At 39.1% G+C, this 17291-nt stretch overlaps 2 protein-coding genes across 3 annotated transcripts in view; both read right to left on the bottom strand.

Moving 5' to 3' along the window:
• Positions 1 to 348: 348 nt before the first annotated feature.
• On the bottom strand, positions 349 to 15293 carry LOC144044583 (chaperone Ric-8A). Its single transcript, XM_077559088.1, is given in 15 exon segments — positions 349 to 963; positions 1044 to 1326; positions 2673 to 2817; positions 3001 to 3096; positions 4457 to 4607; positions 4690 to 4784; positions 5774 to 5962; positions 6066 to 6201; positions 7348 to 7597; positions 7600 to 7825; positions 7936 to 8019; positions 8513 to 8530; positions 12787 to 12834; positions 13424 to 13517; positions 15145 to 15293. Coding segments are annotated over 14 exon segments (1953 nt in total). The 5' UTR covers positions 13502 to 13517; positions 15145 to 15293; the 3' UTR covers positions 349 to 809.
• A 789-nt stretch (positions 15294 to 16082) lies between these two features.
• prr12b (proline rich 12b) overlaps positions 16083 to 17291 on the bottom strand; it is a 29642-nt gene continuing 28433 nt past the window's right edge. For both annotated transcript variants that reach the window (XM_077556072.1, XM_077556073.1), the window contains one exon: positions 16083 to 17075. In XM_077556072.1, the coding sequence (XP_077412198.1) occupies positions 16941 to 17075 (135 nt within the window). In that variant the 3' untranslated portion in view covers positions 16083 to 16940. The remainder of the gene's footprint in view (positions 17076 to 17291) is intronic.

Here is a 17291-nt window from a genome sequence, read left to right as displayed (position 1 = left end):
ATATAACAATAGCAAAGCATTCTTGTTTAATGATTCTTTAACCTTGTGTAACACAGCTACGGTTTGTGACACCTTAGATTTGACATATTTCATATGCGCTGTCCATGTTAAATATTCATCAATGATGATACCTAGGTATCGGTGAGTACTGAAGATTTGAGTATCAGTAGTGATCTAAAAAAAAAGGGGGTATCAAACATCCCTAATTCTGGGAGAGAGAAAAAAAACAAGTTTGGCTGCAAAGTGAGCAGAGTTCAGATGCCACAAGAAGTAAATAAAACTTCCTCTTTTTTTAACTGCCTCGGTGTTCAACAACAAAGGATGGATGCTGGACGCTGCCACATGTAGTAGTTGTCATCAGTAGGCTACTGTAGCTCATACTGTATCTTTAATATTATATTGTCAACCCTAAATATAATTTTTAAATAAATGACTACATTCATTTTAAAGTGTCAGATGCAGCTATTAAGTTACCAATAAATGGAGCTTTATCAAGATTTTTTTTTTTTAAGTTAGCAGTATAACATAAGTCAAAGCAAGTAAAAACAGTGATTCCTAACAGTGGGAATTATGATCAGTTGAATTCATGTCTGTTAACCTACTGTTATGAAGTACAGTTTCCACAATGCGCAGAAGTGAGCAGAAGTAAATGTTCCTTGCCACTATAAACTGCAAAACAACGTGCAACTGACAAATGCGTTTTCTTTCACTCTATTTTCTTTTCGTTCCTTATATTGTTTCAAAATGGATAATTGCATCAATAAAAGGAAATCTTTGCATGTTTCAAGTTCATTACTAACGAATGATTTTTATTTCATATGTTTGTCTTGTTCCCCTTCTTCTGGCATCATATCCATATCTTCAACGTCATCATCGTCCTCTTCTTGCAACGTGCACTCGTTCAGCAGCAGCGTAGCAAGTCTCCTGTCCACTGTCACAGCCACTGGCTGAATGATTTCATTTCTAGGTACCAGAAAGGTCACAAACAATGAAGGGATTTTGCTTCCTTATTTGGGACCATCTTATAATGTTGAAGGACTCACTGTGATAGTCGGTTTATCATGCTGAAGAGGTGACAGGCCTCCTCCTCCTTCTCCTCCTCCGTCATGCCCTCCATCGGGTCAGGCTGCTCTGCCTCCACGCAGCCCGTCACCAGGTTAATCCTTGCTTTGGCCGCGCGGTACTCTTCTGTGTCGGAGTCAGAGTCGCTGGAGTATCGGGACGCGTACTGGAAATCAGCGGAATTCCTTCTCCCATTTAGTAGTCCTCGAGCTGCCAGCAGGCCAGCAGCATTGCCGTAACCCGTGTATTTGACAAAACGGCTAACTAGCAACAGAAAAACAATGGACAGTCAACTTATGCTGCTGAGCAAAGTATGTGTTAAAGTGGAAGTCAACATTTCTTGACAATAATATGTTATATGTGACCTCACTAGTCTAAACATGACTGATTAATATTACATTTGTGGAATAGGAGTTATGAAACAAAATCCAGCCGTTTTTATCCATCTCAGGGAGAGGCCATTTTGCCACTTGCTGTCAACTGAAGATAGCATCACAGTTGCTCAGGGCTGAGGCAACAACCAATCACAGCTCACCTGTTTTCTGAAGCTGAGCTGTGATTGGTTGTTACCTGAGACCAAGTTAACAAAAACTAACGAGAAACTAAAACAAAAATTCAAAAAAATATTTTGTTAACGAAAAAAACAAAACGAAAAAGCTTTTCAAAAAAAGAAAACTAACTTAAACTACATTCTATGTTTACAAAACTAACTAAAACTAACTGTAATTATAGCAAAAATGTCCTTCGTTTTAATCTTTGGTAATTAATTTAATACATGAGCCTTTGGGAATGATTTCAAATGTGATTTTGCGTAGATTTATTTCGATATTAACCTAAACAAAGACGTTTGAAAGTGTGTCACACAGAAGCGATGTCATCTACCAGCAACCAATAGAAAAACACCTTCAGATAACGTCGCTCCGAGGCGACAAATTTGCCTGCTTGACTTTTGGCTCCAATGGCTCAGCTCGCCTGCTTTTTCATTTAACTTAGCTGAAATGCAACGTGAAAGGTAAGCAATGTGTTACTTTTTTCCTTTTAACATAGTGTTTATTAAAGTAATAGACATTTTTTTAAACTAATACAGAAACTAAAACTAAATTTAAACTAAGCATTTTTAAAACTAATAAAAACTAACAGAACCATCCTGAAAACTAATTAAAACAACCTAAATTTAAAAAACAAAACTCAAAACTACATAAAAACGAAATAAAATGAGTTATGAAGCAAAATCTAGCCATTTTTCTCCATCTCAGGGGGCGGCCATTTTGCCACTCGCTCTTGACTGAAGATGATATCACAGTTGCTCAGGGCTCAGGCAACGAAAAATCAAAGCTCACCTGTTTTCTGAAGCTGAGCTGTGATTGGTTGTTACCTGAGCAACTGTGATGTCATCTTCAGTCGACAGCTAATGGCAAAATGCCCGCCACACCCCAGAGATGGATAAAAACGGCTGGATTTTGCTGCTTAACTCATATTCCACTAACACAATATTAACCAGAATACCATATTTAGACCAGTGGGGCTGCATAGAACATATATTGTCCCCAAAAAAAAATAGGGTTGACTTCCCCTTTAATTTACTGCCTTGAACCAAGACACGACTGTACCATTCTCCTTGCAGAGTACAAACAGCAGCTCAGCGGCACAGTGCTTCACATGTGTATCAACATGGGTCATCAGGCGGACCAGCTGCCCCCTCAGTGAGGGGTCCTGCTCTGGACGAATAGCAACAACCCTTAAGGGAGGTAAGATCTGAGGGGGGGTTGAAAGACAGCATTGTCAGCAGTACTACCCACAGGATGTCTGTGACATACATGGAATCACAGGCGAGGAGAAATTTCCAAGATTTTGTGACCTTGAAAACACAAAACATTCCTGTACTATTAAATGAATGTTAGTTTTGGTCTAAAAAAAAAAAAAGTCAAGAAAATGTACCTGTTGTCGCAAATAGTGGCGCGTCTCCCTGTGTGCTTGAGAGCTCTCAGTCAGCAGATTAAGTACAGGAATTAGTTTCTCCTTCAGTTTCTCACCCTGAATGATATGAGAAGAGTACGAAGGTGTATTAGGGCCACGTATAAATCTATTTTTTTAGAGGGCGGGGGCAATATTCAGAGAAAAAAAACTCAGAAACTTATGACAAATACACATAGCGTAGCTATAGTCTAATGTGAGGATTCGTTGGTGGTTATTGGGACACTGTTTATAAAATAAAAAGTCAGGATGGAGACGGATTAATTCTTAATTTCAATTTTACTTACGGTCATTCACCGCAGCCAGAGCGAGAACACTTCCTGATCCTCTATCAGCTGACTAACACTAACCAATCAGAAGCTAGCATACTTTAGGTAAATGCAAATGAGAGTAGCGGATTCGACACATCAATTTAGCTACTTGTACAAAAAAGTATAAATGTGTAAATAATAATTCTGTAAACATACATGTACAAGTAAATTTTAACAAATTAACTTAAATGCTTGATCCTCAGGGTGTGAACCTTCGCAAAGTGAGGTGTCTTCTGTCGCTGACAGTACCTAATGCTCCAAAGAGCCAATACTTAACATGATATGGTTAATCTCTGCTAAAGCAATTACTATCTCATTATTTGAAAACCCGACCAAAAAGTATTGGCACAAACATCCGAGTTGTACGCTAGATGTATTTCTCGTTTTTCTCTCGCAAATCTTCCACTTTATAAATTTGCAAATTTGTGAGGTTTTTTTCTCTGTATATTGCCCCCGTCCTCTAAAAAAATATTTATACGTGGCCCTATTACGCCGTTGTAGAACAGAGAATCTTGCTATCTCCACAAAATATGGATGTTGTAGAAATTAGAAGTCTACATTTGGTCTCAACATCTGTCTAGTTGTCTATACACACACAAACACAGACTTAAAGCCAAACTCAGTGACACCATTATTTTGAGATGCGCTTCTGTGAGGACTAGCTATAGGTTGATCAAATGTTTGAAACACCTCTTGGTATGATGCAGTGTTAATTTTGTAGCAGACAGAGGTGGAAAATCCAGGTCCAGAAAGTAAAACCCCTGCCACAATTTGGCTTTAGCCCCAGGTGCTAGCTAATTAGCTCCCTAGCTAGCTAGCTCTCATGGTGCTATTTTACCTGCTGGGGAGCTAGCTAACTAGCATCAGGGGCTAAAGCCAAACTGTGGCAGGGTTTTTGTTTTCAGAACCTGGATTTGCCACCTCTGGTAGCAGATATCATTTGACTCTATATTTATGTACAGACACTTTTGCTATTATCTGACACATTAACCAGAGCAGAGCATCCATTGTACTTCTTACTTAATCATAAGTCAATAACTGTTATTTTCACTTTCACTACATTGGATGCATAGTTGTATTTCAGGTAGTAAACAAATGCAAACGGTTGCCTTGCTCAGGTGTCTTTCCATAAAGTGCAGCAATGTGTGGACACAGTCCATGTTGACGCCCTCCCATTTGATTGAGGCTTTGTTCACATCAACAGACAGCAGGACATCCAGACAAGTCAATGGCAGCGCTGACAGGAGGTTTACTGTATGCCTGTAGTCAAGCGGAGTGAAAATAGGATGTCTAATATTTATTTTGTCAAATAAATGTATGTGTTTTAAATTGTGCAACTGACCCCTGAATTTCCTCCAGGATGTCCTCGTCAGCATACTGTAGCAGCAGGCAGTGTCGCAGCACAGCTGCTAGGTGGCGAAACGTAGCTGCCTCCTCCTAAATAAAAAATTAAAAAAACATAAAAATAAATAAAGACAAGCTGTAGCCCCAGACCGAGAAACACCCACCACCATGCTTGAATGCATACAACAAACATTTTGTACTCTGCATCTGTTTGCCAGCCCACACACTTGACACCATCTGATCCATATAAAATTATCTTGGTCTCATCAGACCGCAGGACCTGGTTCTTATGCATCATCTCTACAAAAGGATTTCTTCTGGGTCGACAGTTATTGCAGATCAATTTGATGCAGTGTGCAGCATATGGCATGGCCACTGACAGGCTGACCTTTGGCCTTCTCCAGCAATGCTGGTAGAACTTATACATCTATTTTTCAAACACCTTTGGTACGAGGTGCCAATTGAATTCCAAGTGGCCAGCATGAGTGAGTGTGAGAGCAAGAACATTTAATTCAGCACACTCAATCACACCTGAGACCTTGTAACACTAGCATGTCACATGGCATGACAAAATTAGCTGATCAGGTCCAGTTTAGACAGTTTCACTTAGGGGTCTACTCACTTTCGTTAACAGTCATTAATGGCTGCGTGTTTCGTTATTTTTAAGGTAACAATAGTTCGTTTAATTTCTGTCTTTGCTTTTTAGCATTAGCTGCTGGACATACCTACTATACTGACACCACTTCAAACTATGGTGGCGCTTATGGATAAAAAGAGTCTCACTTGGGCTTGAGCTGTTGGATCCAGGAAAGACTACAGGTCGACAGATTAAAGAATACAATTATTTCAGTAAATTATTTATTTATTATTATAAAATATAATAATTATTAATAATTAATTATTATTATTATTATTATTATTAATAGTTGTAGTAGTAGTAGTAATAGTAGTAGTAGTAGTATTGTATTCTAATTGATAATTAATTAATAATCATAATAATAATAATAATTATTATTATTATATGAGATTAAAGGATGCCATTTTTGACTTGCTTTGGTAAAAATAAGGTTTTCAGGTGTTACCTCTTTGGGCTCTTGCTTGTTGAACTTGTGTGCGATGTTGAAGAGCGTCTTGAGGATCTCAACGAGTTCTGTGGACGTTTCCTTGGAAACGGGAGTAGTTGTTGTATCACTAAGTACCTCGTATCCCTCAGCCCACCTCACAAGCAGGCATTGCTCTATGACTTTCGTCAGCACTGACACGCCTTGCTCCTGACGCCGGGGACAAACAAACTTCGAAGTACTGATGAACTTGTGATCCAAAATGATCTACAATGCATTTGTTTGAACATAATGAGATTTTTTTGTTTTTTACCTGCTGTAACTGCAGTCTGAGTTCAGGCCTTAAAGCGGTCAGTAAGAACAGCAGTCTCAGCTTGTAAAAGTGACCAGAGTATTGTTGCCTGCTGTTCATGCCCTCCTTCACACTCTCCCACACACCTTGCAGAAACCTTTCATGGAAACCGGCATGAAAAAATAAATGGAAGATTGCCCAGCCACTGGTGAGAATTATTCTTCCGTTTGTGAACAAGAAGAATATTGGGTAGAATTAGGCCTACTAGGGGACCACTCTACCAGTGAGCCACGCTGCCGCTGTTTTCCATCATTTTAGATCACATTTAATATATACTTAGTTGGTAGTGCTGAGGCAACATCCCTAAATTCAAGTCCAATACAATCCAATAAATTCAAGACTAGATTTGACTTGCCTACATATTATTCACCGTATCAAGCTTTCCCATTTCCCTATGTATCTTTAGATGTCCTTTCAAAAATAAATATTAATACAATGTCAATTAATGTTACCATCTAGGACATTTCAGTAATTGCAGTTATTTTCAATTAAAAAAACATTAGTCAATTAACTAATAATTATCGTAAAATCTAAAAAAAATTACAATTAATTTCTCAGTAAATAAAATTTTTAAAATTCAAAATTTAAATAAAAAATATAAAAGACAATTTTAAAATGACATTTTTCCCTTTTTTGTTAGAGTTTTATAGTTGATTTTCACAGTTTATTCTCTTGAATAACAGACCAACATTTGTGAAATTAGGATTAATTTGTGAACATATTTTAACAATAAATATATGCATTTCTATTGCGTTTCTCAGTAGAAAAACAGTTGTGTTTTCACAGTTACAGTGATTTTTTTTTTTTACTATTAATTTCTTAGTAATTTACTTTTCTTAAATGTAAAATGTAAATAACAAGTATAAGAATATAAAAAAATTAATAAAATAAATACTTTTTAAAAAAATAGTTTTAAAGTTGATTTTTACTGTTTATTCCCTTAAATAACAGACCAATATTTGTGAGATCAAGATTAATTTGTGAACGTATTTTAACAATAAATATATGTATTTATAATGCGTTTTGCAGTAAAAGAACGGAAATGTGTTTTCACAGTTCCAGTGATTTCATGTTTTTTTGTATATACAGTAAGATCACCGTCTATTTTTGAACATTAAATGATGTCATAAAAATGCAGGAAAAGTTTGTAAAATCATATAAAATAAACATCGAACTTCTGTTATTTTAGGATTTTATTTTATTTTTGCAGCGTATGGTGTGACCTCCTATAATGGTGTCTCACCTCAGTGCGCTGGCTCTCTCCTGTGCCCTGGGGCTGTTGTAAATAATGTTACACAAGGCCTTCATGGCCTCCTTCCTACACACTGCCTCATCTTCCTCCAGTTCTTCCTCCTCCTCTTCCCATGTATCTGTCTTGCCACAGGTAAGTACCACATGACCTCCTTTACAACAGGCTTGTTCTGAGCCGTAAGTATTGGTCGCACAGGCTTTCTCCATTGGGGACGAAACCTGCTCGTAAGAGCCAACAGTGTAGCATGAGCGTGTTTATCTGAGCCATCTCCAGCTATTTCCTGCTGTTGTAGACTTGCCTGTAAGCGGATACCTCCCAGGTCTGCCAAGGTGACAAGGGCACTATCCGTGACCATAGGCCCCAAGCCCCGCCTGTCACGGGACAGGATACGCAGCGTATGCAGGCACGCTCGCAACAGAGACGGTTGAAGCTGACCGCTGACCAAACTCAATAGGGCTGCAGCAAGACGCTATTGGAAGGTGGAGGAAAGATATGAAAGAGTAAATGCTCAGGGCCAGTCACTAACTGAGAAAATACTTATGCTAATATGGCACAAGGACAAAAAAGACAATGCCCTACCTGTCGGAGAAGAAGATCAGGCTCGTCACCGTCAGAATTCATGTCTGAGTCAGGAACACACTTCCTGGTTTTGTTCTTCCGGAACTGAAATTGACGTTTTTTGTGGGCAACTTGCACAAAGATGCTGAATTTTGCTTCAACCACTTAAGTGTGGACAATCAGTATTCCTGTTCCTGCTGGCTCTGTTTATAGGATCTGTATTCCGTGTAACCTACAGTTTAGGTTCTGCTGTGTACTGCATATAGCACTCATTTTTGGCTCGTCGACCTCCTAGTATTTTGACTGGTCGACCTCCTAGTTCACCTTTTTTTTTTTACAGAAAGGTTATCAAATGATGGGCAAATCCATTTTTTTAAACAACTACACAAGTTTCCAGTGTTGAAGGGTGTAAATTGTGCTCAGTCATAGTTAAGCGTGTCCAAGAAGAGACATACATACAGTACAATCAGTTACAAACACAACACACACTTACAAATAGATAATATGTGTACTGTGTGAGTCTCTATTCTAAACAGCTTATTGTAATACCCAGAACAAATTCATAATCAGATCATCCTCCTGTGTGTGTGTCATATACCTCTTCCAGCTCTTGTTTCTGCAGTCAGTTAATCCATGAATCCATCCATGGAATACATGTGTAAAAATAGAAATGATAAGCATTTGAAACATTACACCATAAACATACTGTATTTTTCTAACTATAAGTCTCACTTTTTTTTTTAATATAGTTTGGCTGGTGCGACTTATATTCAGGCGTGCCTTGCATATTGGTGGCATCGGCCTGAAACCTCATAAGTCACAGTTTGGCAAACTTCATATATACTGTATATATATTTTTTAAAATCTATACTTTTAATAAGTCCACATGTATAAATGTTCATTTTTGTGAGTTACGAATTATTATTTAAAAAACAGTTTTGCTTGCGTCACCACAACATCCTCTTTCGGCCATATTCTTTCAGCTTTAATTTGTCTTGTGTCGGTCCCAAGCCTGGATAAATACAGTGGGTTGTGTCAGGAAGAGCATCCAACGTAAAACTTTGGCCAAATCAAACATGTGAATCAAATATATGACTTCCATACCGGATCGGTCGAGGCCCGGGTTAACAATGACAGCATTGGTGCTGTTGACCTACAGGGTGCCGGTGGAAACTGGACTACTGTTGGTTGAAGGAGAGGAGGAAGGTGTGTTCGTATTAAGAAAGAGAAGAGGAACACCAAGAGCCTAGGCCTGAGAGTAGGGACTTTGAATGTTGGAACTATGACAGGAAAAGATAGAGAGCTGGTTGACATGATGCAGAGAAGGGAGGAAGGTGGACGTGTATTTAGGAGACCAGGTGGAAAGGGAGCAAAGCTAGAAGTTTAGGAGCAGGGTTCAAGTTGTTCTATCATGGTGTAGATAGGAAGAGAAATGGAGTAAGAGTTATCGTGAAGGAGGAGTTTGTTAAGATTGTCCTGGAGGTAAAAAGAGTGTCAGATGCTAGGAAAGCTAGGAATCGAAGGTGTGATGATCAATGTTGTTAGTGGGAATGCGCCACAGGTAGGATGTGAGCTGGAGGAGAAGAAAAACTTTTGGTTGGACCTTCATGAAATTATGTAGAGCATCCCTAGAAGTGAGAGAGTTGTCATTGGTGCAGACTTCAATGGACACGGTGCAGGAAACAGGTCATGAGGAGGTTCTGGGTAAGTTTGGTATCCAGGAGAGGAAGGCAGAAGGACAGATGGAGGTTGACTTTGCAAAAAGAATGGAAATGGCTGTCGTGAATACTCTCTTCCAGAAGAGGCAGGAACATAGGGTGACCTACAAGAGTGGAGGTAGGAGTACACAGGAAAACTACATCTTGTGTAGATGATGTAATCTGAAGGAGATCAGCAACTGCAGAGTAGTGGTACATGAGAGTGTAGCCAGACAGCATAGGATGGTAGTGTGTAGGATGACTCTGTTGGTGAGGAAGACAAAGACGGCAAAGGCAGAGCATAGGACAGAATGGTGGAAGCTAAAAAAGGAAGAGTGACCCTTGTGGACCCGGAAGTAGCAAAGATTAGTAAGTAAGGATGAAGTGTGGAAAGGCAATTGGTCTTGATGATATACCTGTGGAGGTATGGAAGTGTCTAAGAGAGGTAGCGGTAGAATTTCTGACTGGGTTGTTCAACAGGATCTTAGATAGTGAGAAGATGCCTGAGGAATGGAGGAGAAGTGTGCTGGTGCCCATTTTTAGGAACAAGGAAGACATGGAATATAGGAATAAAGCTAATGAACCACACAAGGAAGCTATGGAAAAGAGTAGTTGAAGCTAAATTGAGGGCAGAGGTCAACATTTGTGAGCAGCAGTATAGTTTCATGCCAAAAAAAAGAGTACCAGAGATGCAGTATTTGCTTTGAGGATGTTGATAGAGAAGTACAGAGGAGGTCAGAAGGAGCTGCATTGTGTCTTTGTAGATCTGGAGAAAGCTTATGACAGGGTGCCCAGAGAGGAACTGTGGTTTTGAATAAGGAAGTCTGGAGTGGCATAGAAGTATGTTCAAGTGGTGCAAGACATGGACATGGACAGGACTGTAAGACAGTGGTGAGGTGTGCTGTAGGTGTGACGCAGGAGTTCAAAGTGGAAGTGGGACTACATCAGGGATCAGCTCTGAGCCCCTTCTTGTTCGCTATGGTGATGGACAGGATGACGGACGAGGTAAGACAGGAATCTCCATGGACCATGATGTTTGCAGATGACTGTGATCTGTAGTGAGAGCAGGTGGAGGAGAAGCTAGAGGTGTGGAGGTTTGCCTTGGAAAGGAGGGGAATGAAGGTTAGCCGTAGCAAGACGGAGTATCTGTGTGTGAATGGGAGGGACCCGAGTGGAAGAGTGAGGTTACAGGGAGAAGAGACCAAGAATGTTAAGGAGTTTAAGTATTAAGGGTCAACAGTCCAGAGCAATGGAGAGTGTGGAAAAGAAGTGAAGAAGCGTATGCAGGCAGACTGGAATGGGTGGAGATAAGTGTCAGGTGTGATGTGTGATAGAAGAGTTTCAGATAAAAAGGTTTATAAAACTGTGGGGGGACCAGCGATGTTGTTTGGTCTGGAGACAGTGCCACTGAGGAGAAGACAGGAGGCAGAGCTTAAGGTGGCAGAGATGAAGATGCTGAGGTTCTCTTTGGGAGTGATCAGGATGGATAGAATCAGGAATGAGTACATCAGAGGGACAACACATGTTAGAGGCTTTGGAGCCAGAGAGGCCAGACTGAGATGGTTTGGACATGTCCAGAGGAGAGATTGTGAGTACAGTATATTGGCAGAAGGATGCTAAGTTTCCAAATACCAGGCAGGAAGTCTAGATGAAGACCAAAGAGGAGTTTTATGGATGTAGTTAAAGAGGTGTAAGAGCAGAGGATGCAGAAGACAGGGTTAGATGGAGGCAACTGATTCGCTGTGGCGTGCCCTGAAGGGAAAAGCCAAAATAAAAAGAAGAAAAAGAAGATACATTTTATGTGCAGTCACCTGTCGTTAATACACCAGGAATCTGCCAAAATTCTCCCTATCACATTTGAATCATTAATTACTGTCCGATTCGTGATATCTCATTAAAATAATTTATTATTGGTATATTACTATTGGTGACACAGATGGACCATTTGTCAAAGAAAGCAAACAAATGCACTCTTAAAACACAAAGATACACTTATGTTTGCTAAAAAGAGGATAAAAGCCCTGTATATCCACTAACATCTCTGAAAATGCTGTAAAACATAAAATTTCACTTAGACACATAACTGTAAAGACATTTTGACATGAAAATATGAAAATAGCTGTCACATTTCGGTTCTGTGGAGTTGGGTTCTTGTTTGATTTTGACCGCTTGTGTCTTCCCCAGGTGTGTCTTGTCAAGTAATTTGTGTTGGTGTATTTAGTATGTTGTTTCTGTCCAGTCAGTGTGGAGCATTGTCGACCTAATGTGTGGAAGTTCATGTGTCGCGTCTTGTCACAACCAAGTCTTTGTCACAGCCAAGCTTTCTTCACACACGTCCTCGTTTCAGTCAAGTCTCCGGCACAGCCAAGTCTCTGTCAAAGCCACAGCCACAGCCGCTCCACAGCTGCCAGCTTGTCAAGTCAAGGCAAGTGAAGTCCTGTCACGTTCGTTCCAGTCTAGTCACCTCCTGTCACTGTAAGTTACATCGTCCTGTCCATTCACCATGACCAGTCCTGTCATGTCCTGTCCAGTCGTCACGACCAGTCCAGTCATGTCCTGTCCAGTCACCACGTCCTGTTCAGTCGCCACGACCAGTCCAGTCACGTTCTGTCCAGTCGCCACGACCAGTCCAGTCACGTCCTGTCTAGTCGCAATGTCCAGTCCTGTCCTGACAATCAGTCTAGTCACGTCCTGTCCAGTCACGATGACCAGTCCAGTCACATCCCGTCCAATCACGATGACCAGTCCAGTCACGACGTCCAGACCTGTCCTGTCACAGCAACCAGTCCAGTCACGACAACCTGTCGAGTCGAACTACGCTATGTCAGGCCCGGTCAAGTTACGTCCTGTCCACGCCCATCCAGTCATTGTTGTCTGTTCACCTTTTTTCCTGCGTTTCATTAAAGTTCCACATATTGCACTCCATTCCTGTCTCATTGCCTTGCTTCCCCGCATTTGCGTCCACCATCCCTCAACCTCTCACGTCCCTCATGACTATAGCGACCGAAAACATGAGATTAATGAATCACTGATGGTTTCCATTCAAACGGTACATTGTTGTATTTATTATTTTATAAACCAAAATGTGCTACATGTATTGGTTCTCAGTAGATTAGACAGTGACCTGTTCATCAGTAAAACGTATGCTATCTGATGCCTGCGACGGTGTACTGACCTTTTTCCGCTCCTGTGCCTCACTGTTAAAAAAGAAGCACTCTGCATACTACAGAAAAAAAGAGATTAACATTAAGTAAGTAGTTTGGCACATTAAGGTAATTATGATTTAAATGGACTTCACTAATCTGCAGCTACATGTAGCTTTTAACTGAATAGTTAGAGGCTGATTGTGGGAATGCTGGAGCATCATTTATCTACAATTGATTTACAATTTCATTTATCTATAATTAACAATCAGTAATTATCACATAATTTATCTTTCAATTTACTTCATAAGGATACAGTTTAGCATTCAGCTATTAGCATTCAGCTTTCAGCATTCCCGCGCAATTTCTCAGAAATTGCACTTAGTCTAGTTATTTAAGTTGCTGTTTCATTTTCCTTTGCAGATCATCATTCAAAGCCAGTTTACAGTCTGTACAAGTTCAATGTGCGCAGGTTAAGGGAATTGGAAGGTGCCTTTTTAATGACCAAATGGCAGTACTGTACCTCCCTGCAGATCCTCCTTTCCATTCCTTACATTCCTTATCATTAACTTTATAGTAGCAATTCTACTACTATCAAAATTTGATGAGTTTAGTTTGAATGTGTGGATGTTTAAAATGTGCATCTGTGTCACGACAACAATCAATGACCTGAATGTTGTAGCTGTGCAGGTGGCGCCGAATGCTTTCCTGGTCTCCTTGGACAATGCTCTCAATGATCCTCTCCATGTAGGATTTTTACAGACTGCAAGAAACATCATCGTGATGATACCATCCAATAGGAATGTATCGTGTAGGAGACTTGCTATCATGTGTGCAATCATTTTTGTATGCATGTCTGTGACCATAACAAAGATTCAAGTTGTTGTTGTTGTAATCATTTGTTGCATCTAATATTAGCAGCCTAATGTAAATAATATGATTTAAAACAAAAAAAATTGGTTTGATATGAACAAATTATCACTATACTTAAATAAAACAAAGTTTATAGTTTTTGGCACTAGACCAGGGGTGGCCAAGTTCGGTCCTCGAGAGCCACTATCCAGCCTGTTTTCCATGTTTCTCTCCACTAACACACCTGATTCATGATCAGGATCGTTGTCAGGCTTCTGCAAAGCTTGCTGATGAGCTGATCATTAGAATCAGCTGCGCTGAAGGAGGAAGACATGGAAAACAGGCTGGATAGTGGCTCTCGAGGACCGAACTTGGCCACCCCTGCACTAGACAAACCACACAACAGGTCAAAATGATGGTAAATTCAATTGAAATAGAAAGAGTGTATGAAAATAAATGTCTTGGAGCAGTTATTGATGAAAAATTATGTTGGAAGTCACACAAAGATAACGTCAAAAGGAAAATGTCAAAAATCATAGGGATATACTTTAAAACTAAACTATGTCCTGAATAAGAAATCATTATACACCCCTATTGTTCTTTATAATTACCATATCTGACCTATTGTGTGGGGAATCTGGGGAAACGCATAAAAAACAAATACCAATCCTGTTTTCAAACTGCAAAAAAGAGCCATAAGAATTATAAATCGATCAAAATATACAGAACCAACTCATTCTCTATTTATTAGATCAAATACAAAGAAATTATATGACTTAGGTAAATTCAAAATAGCACAAATAATGTATAAAGTACACAACATTCTACTCTGCCACAGTACTCAGACGCTGTTTGAAATTAGAGAGAGTCCTTATAACATAAGGGGTACAAGTGTCTACAAGAAAATTAAAATAAGAACAAAAATTAAGCAAAGGTGTGTTTCTGTAAAAGGTGTTAATTTGTGGATACATTTTTTAACTGAAAAGATGGCAGCTGAATTAAAAAAATGTTCAAAAGCGAAGTTCAATAAAATTACTCACATCAGACATGAGCTGTTAAAAATGTAATTGTAAATGTAACACTGTAATTTCTTTGGATGTATCTGTATGAGTGTAATGAAAATTGTATATGTGAGTATGAGGATATGATTTATAAATGTATTATGGTATATGTGTATGAATTTTATGTACATATGTCACTGGCAAATGTGTGTATGTTAAAGTGCACTTGTATATATGATTAGGTTTACATATTTCCTTTTGTTGAAATACATTACCTTATTATTTTATCAACTTAAAACGAATAAGGGGTAGGACTAGTTCGTTTTTAACTTCCTCCTCTCCCTTTTGAATATGTAAACAATTTTCTTTCCTCCTATTCTTGTTTTCTTTTTTACTTCAATTTATATTTTAGATTTGTAATGTGTTTTCTTTGTGTTTATATGTTCAATAAAACCATAAACCACCATAATATAATAATATAATAATTTGTTATATTAACATAATTGTTCAATATAACAAAGCCTGATCAGTACTCACTTGAGTGTACTGTGGACAAAAAAACAGATGCGCACTGCTCCTGCTGGCTTGGCCTCTTCTCTGCTCAGAGTGCTGCTGCATAATCTTGTTTCTCAGATACAGCTCCACACCTTGCCTCCCTGCACGACACTCTAAGCAGCGGATTTTATATCCGCTACAGCAGAGACAGATCATACTGTAGCAAATGATGCAAATCGATCATCTATCTCCCTATCTACTTAGCTAACTTTGTGACTGCCATCGATTTTTATTGTAACTTACTTCAATACAGTGCTGTCTTGAAAATGGGTTGAATTCATTCAATGACCAACACGTTTCTCAAACAAATAAATGTTTCAGCCGTCCCCTGCAAAAAATACCATGAATATTATTGTATTGTACTTTTAGCAATAAAAATAGATAGAAAAACAAACACTAAAAACATAATCAATTAGAAGGTAAATAATTCAACTTTTTAAACCTTTATTTTTGCTTCAATTCAATTCAATTATAATAGTGTGCTGCTTCTTCTGATGTGTGCATTGGCCACCAGGGGGCAGCACAACACATGCCAGAGGATAAAGAATAACATAGCTTGTATACCTGTGAATATTGTTACATTATCAGCCTGCGTTTGTGTTCAAATATTTACTGCTTAGAGACATCAGTGCTATCTGTTAGAGTCTAACAGTTAGACTGTCTATAGCATTTGCATTGTTTTTTTTAAGCATTAACTAAAGAGGCTTTCCTAAGGTAAATTTGTGGTTTGGTTAAATACACATGTAGTTTTCTGTGTTATATACTGTATATCTTTTGGCAGTAAACTTCAGCTGGATGTGTCACCACACACACTGCTTGTATCCAACATTTTTTTGCATGCAAGTCAAGCCGGATCACTTGTACCTCAAGGCACCATTGTATAGCTGTCACATGTAAAATGAGAGACAATACAGAGAGAGTGACTGAACTATCATGACGTGTCATTGGACTGTTTTATTTACTGTTGTCAAATACAGGAATTTCATGTACAGAAGAACTTGGAAGCGGAGAATGAAGAAGCTGTACACTATTTACACATCATAACAATAAGCTCTGCAAGAATATCCTCCAAGAGGTCAAGTGATGGCAAAGATCAATCAACAAGAGACAGATAAAAAGGACACACGTGAAACACGGACATTTAGGCGTTTGGATCATTTCATGTCACACTTCCTTTAAGAAAGTTTATTTTTTTCATTTCTTGTTTTTATAGGAATAAAATCCTCTCTGTGGTTGCCTTTTGAAGAACAAACACACAAAAATAATACAGCGTCATTTGAATAAATTACCCCTGAATCTCAACCGCTTTCAGACTGAGGCAGGTAGAAACAAGGAGACTATTACAAAGTCACTCGGAACCCAGTTTTACCTGTGTAGGTCTGAGAGAAGCAATTACTACAGGTTTGCCTTTTTTTGTATACCCCTTTAAAACATGTTCCAAAAAATATTTACAGCCATCAATTCCTTTAAGATGAGCATTTAAAAAAAAATGTCATTGTATAAATTATACAAACCATATTTATCAATACCAACCACTTCTAGACAGACAGCGCGTGTTTGTCTGTGTGTGTGCATACTGAATAGGCCTTCATGAATTTCTGTGGGGGGACCAAATGACCTTTGCTCCCCTGACATCCTTCACATTCACTTCAAAGTTCACAACTAGTTGTTTTTCCGAGTTCAATCCACAGTGCCTTCCTCAATCCATGGTTCGATTTCTTAGGGAGCCTCCATTTTGTCCTTGCTGTCGCTTCACTGGCCGTAACCAACATCCTTGCTCATGCTTTGCCACTGACGCTGAGCAGCTCCATGAAGGAATTAAAGAGGCTCTCCAGCCAACTCTGATTGGCCATGCACTGCTGCACCACCTCCTCTTGGCCCGGGTCATCTGCTGCCTGCTCGATGCTGTCCGTCTGCACATAACGTGTAATACTTGTTATCTGCAAGATACGCAACCATATCTATCCATCTATCTATCTATCTATCTATCTATCTATCTATCTATCTATCTATCTATCTATCTATCTATCTATCTATCTATCTATCTATCTATCTATCTATCTATCTATCTATCTATCTATCTATCCATCCATCCATCTGAAACTGAAATACAGAGCGGAAGTATAGAT

This window comes from Vanacampus margaritifer, chromosome 2 (genome assembly GCF_051991255.1).
Source record: "Vanacampus margaritifer isolate UIUO_Vmar chromosome 2, RoL_Vmar_1.0, whole genome shotgun sequence".
NCBI lineage: Eukaryota > Metazoa > Chordata > Actinopteri > Syngnathiformes > Syngnathidae > Vanacampus > Vanacampus margaritifer.
Note: the sequence above shows the minus strand (reverse complement) of the source record. Positions and strands in the feature narration are given on the sequence as shown.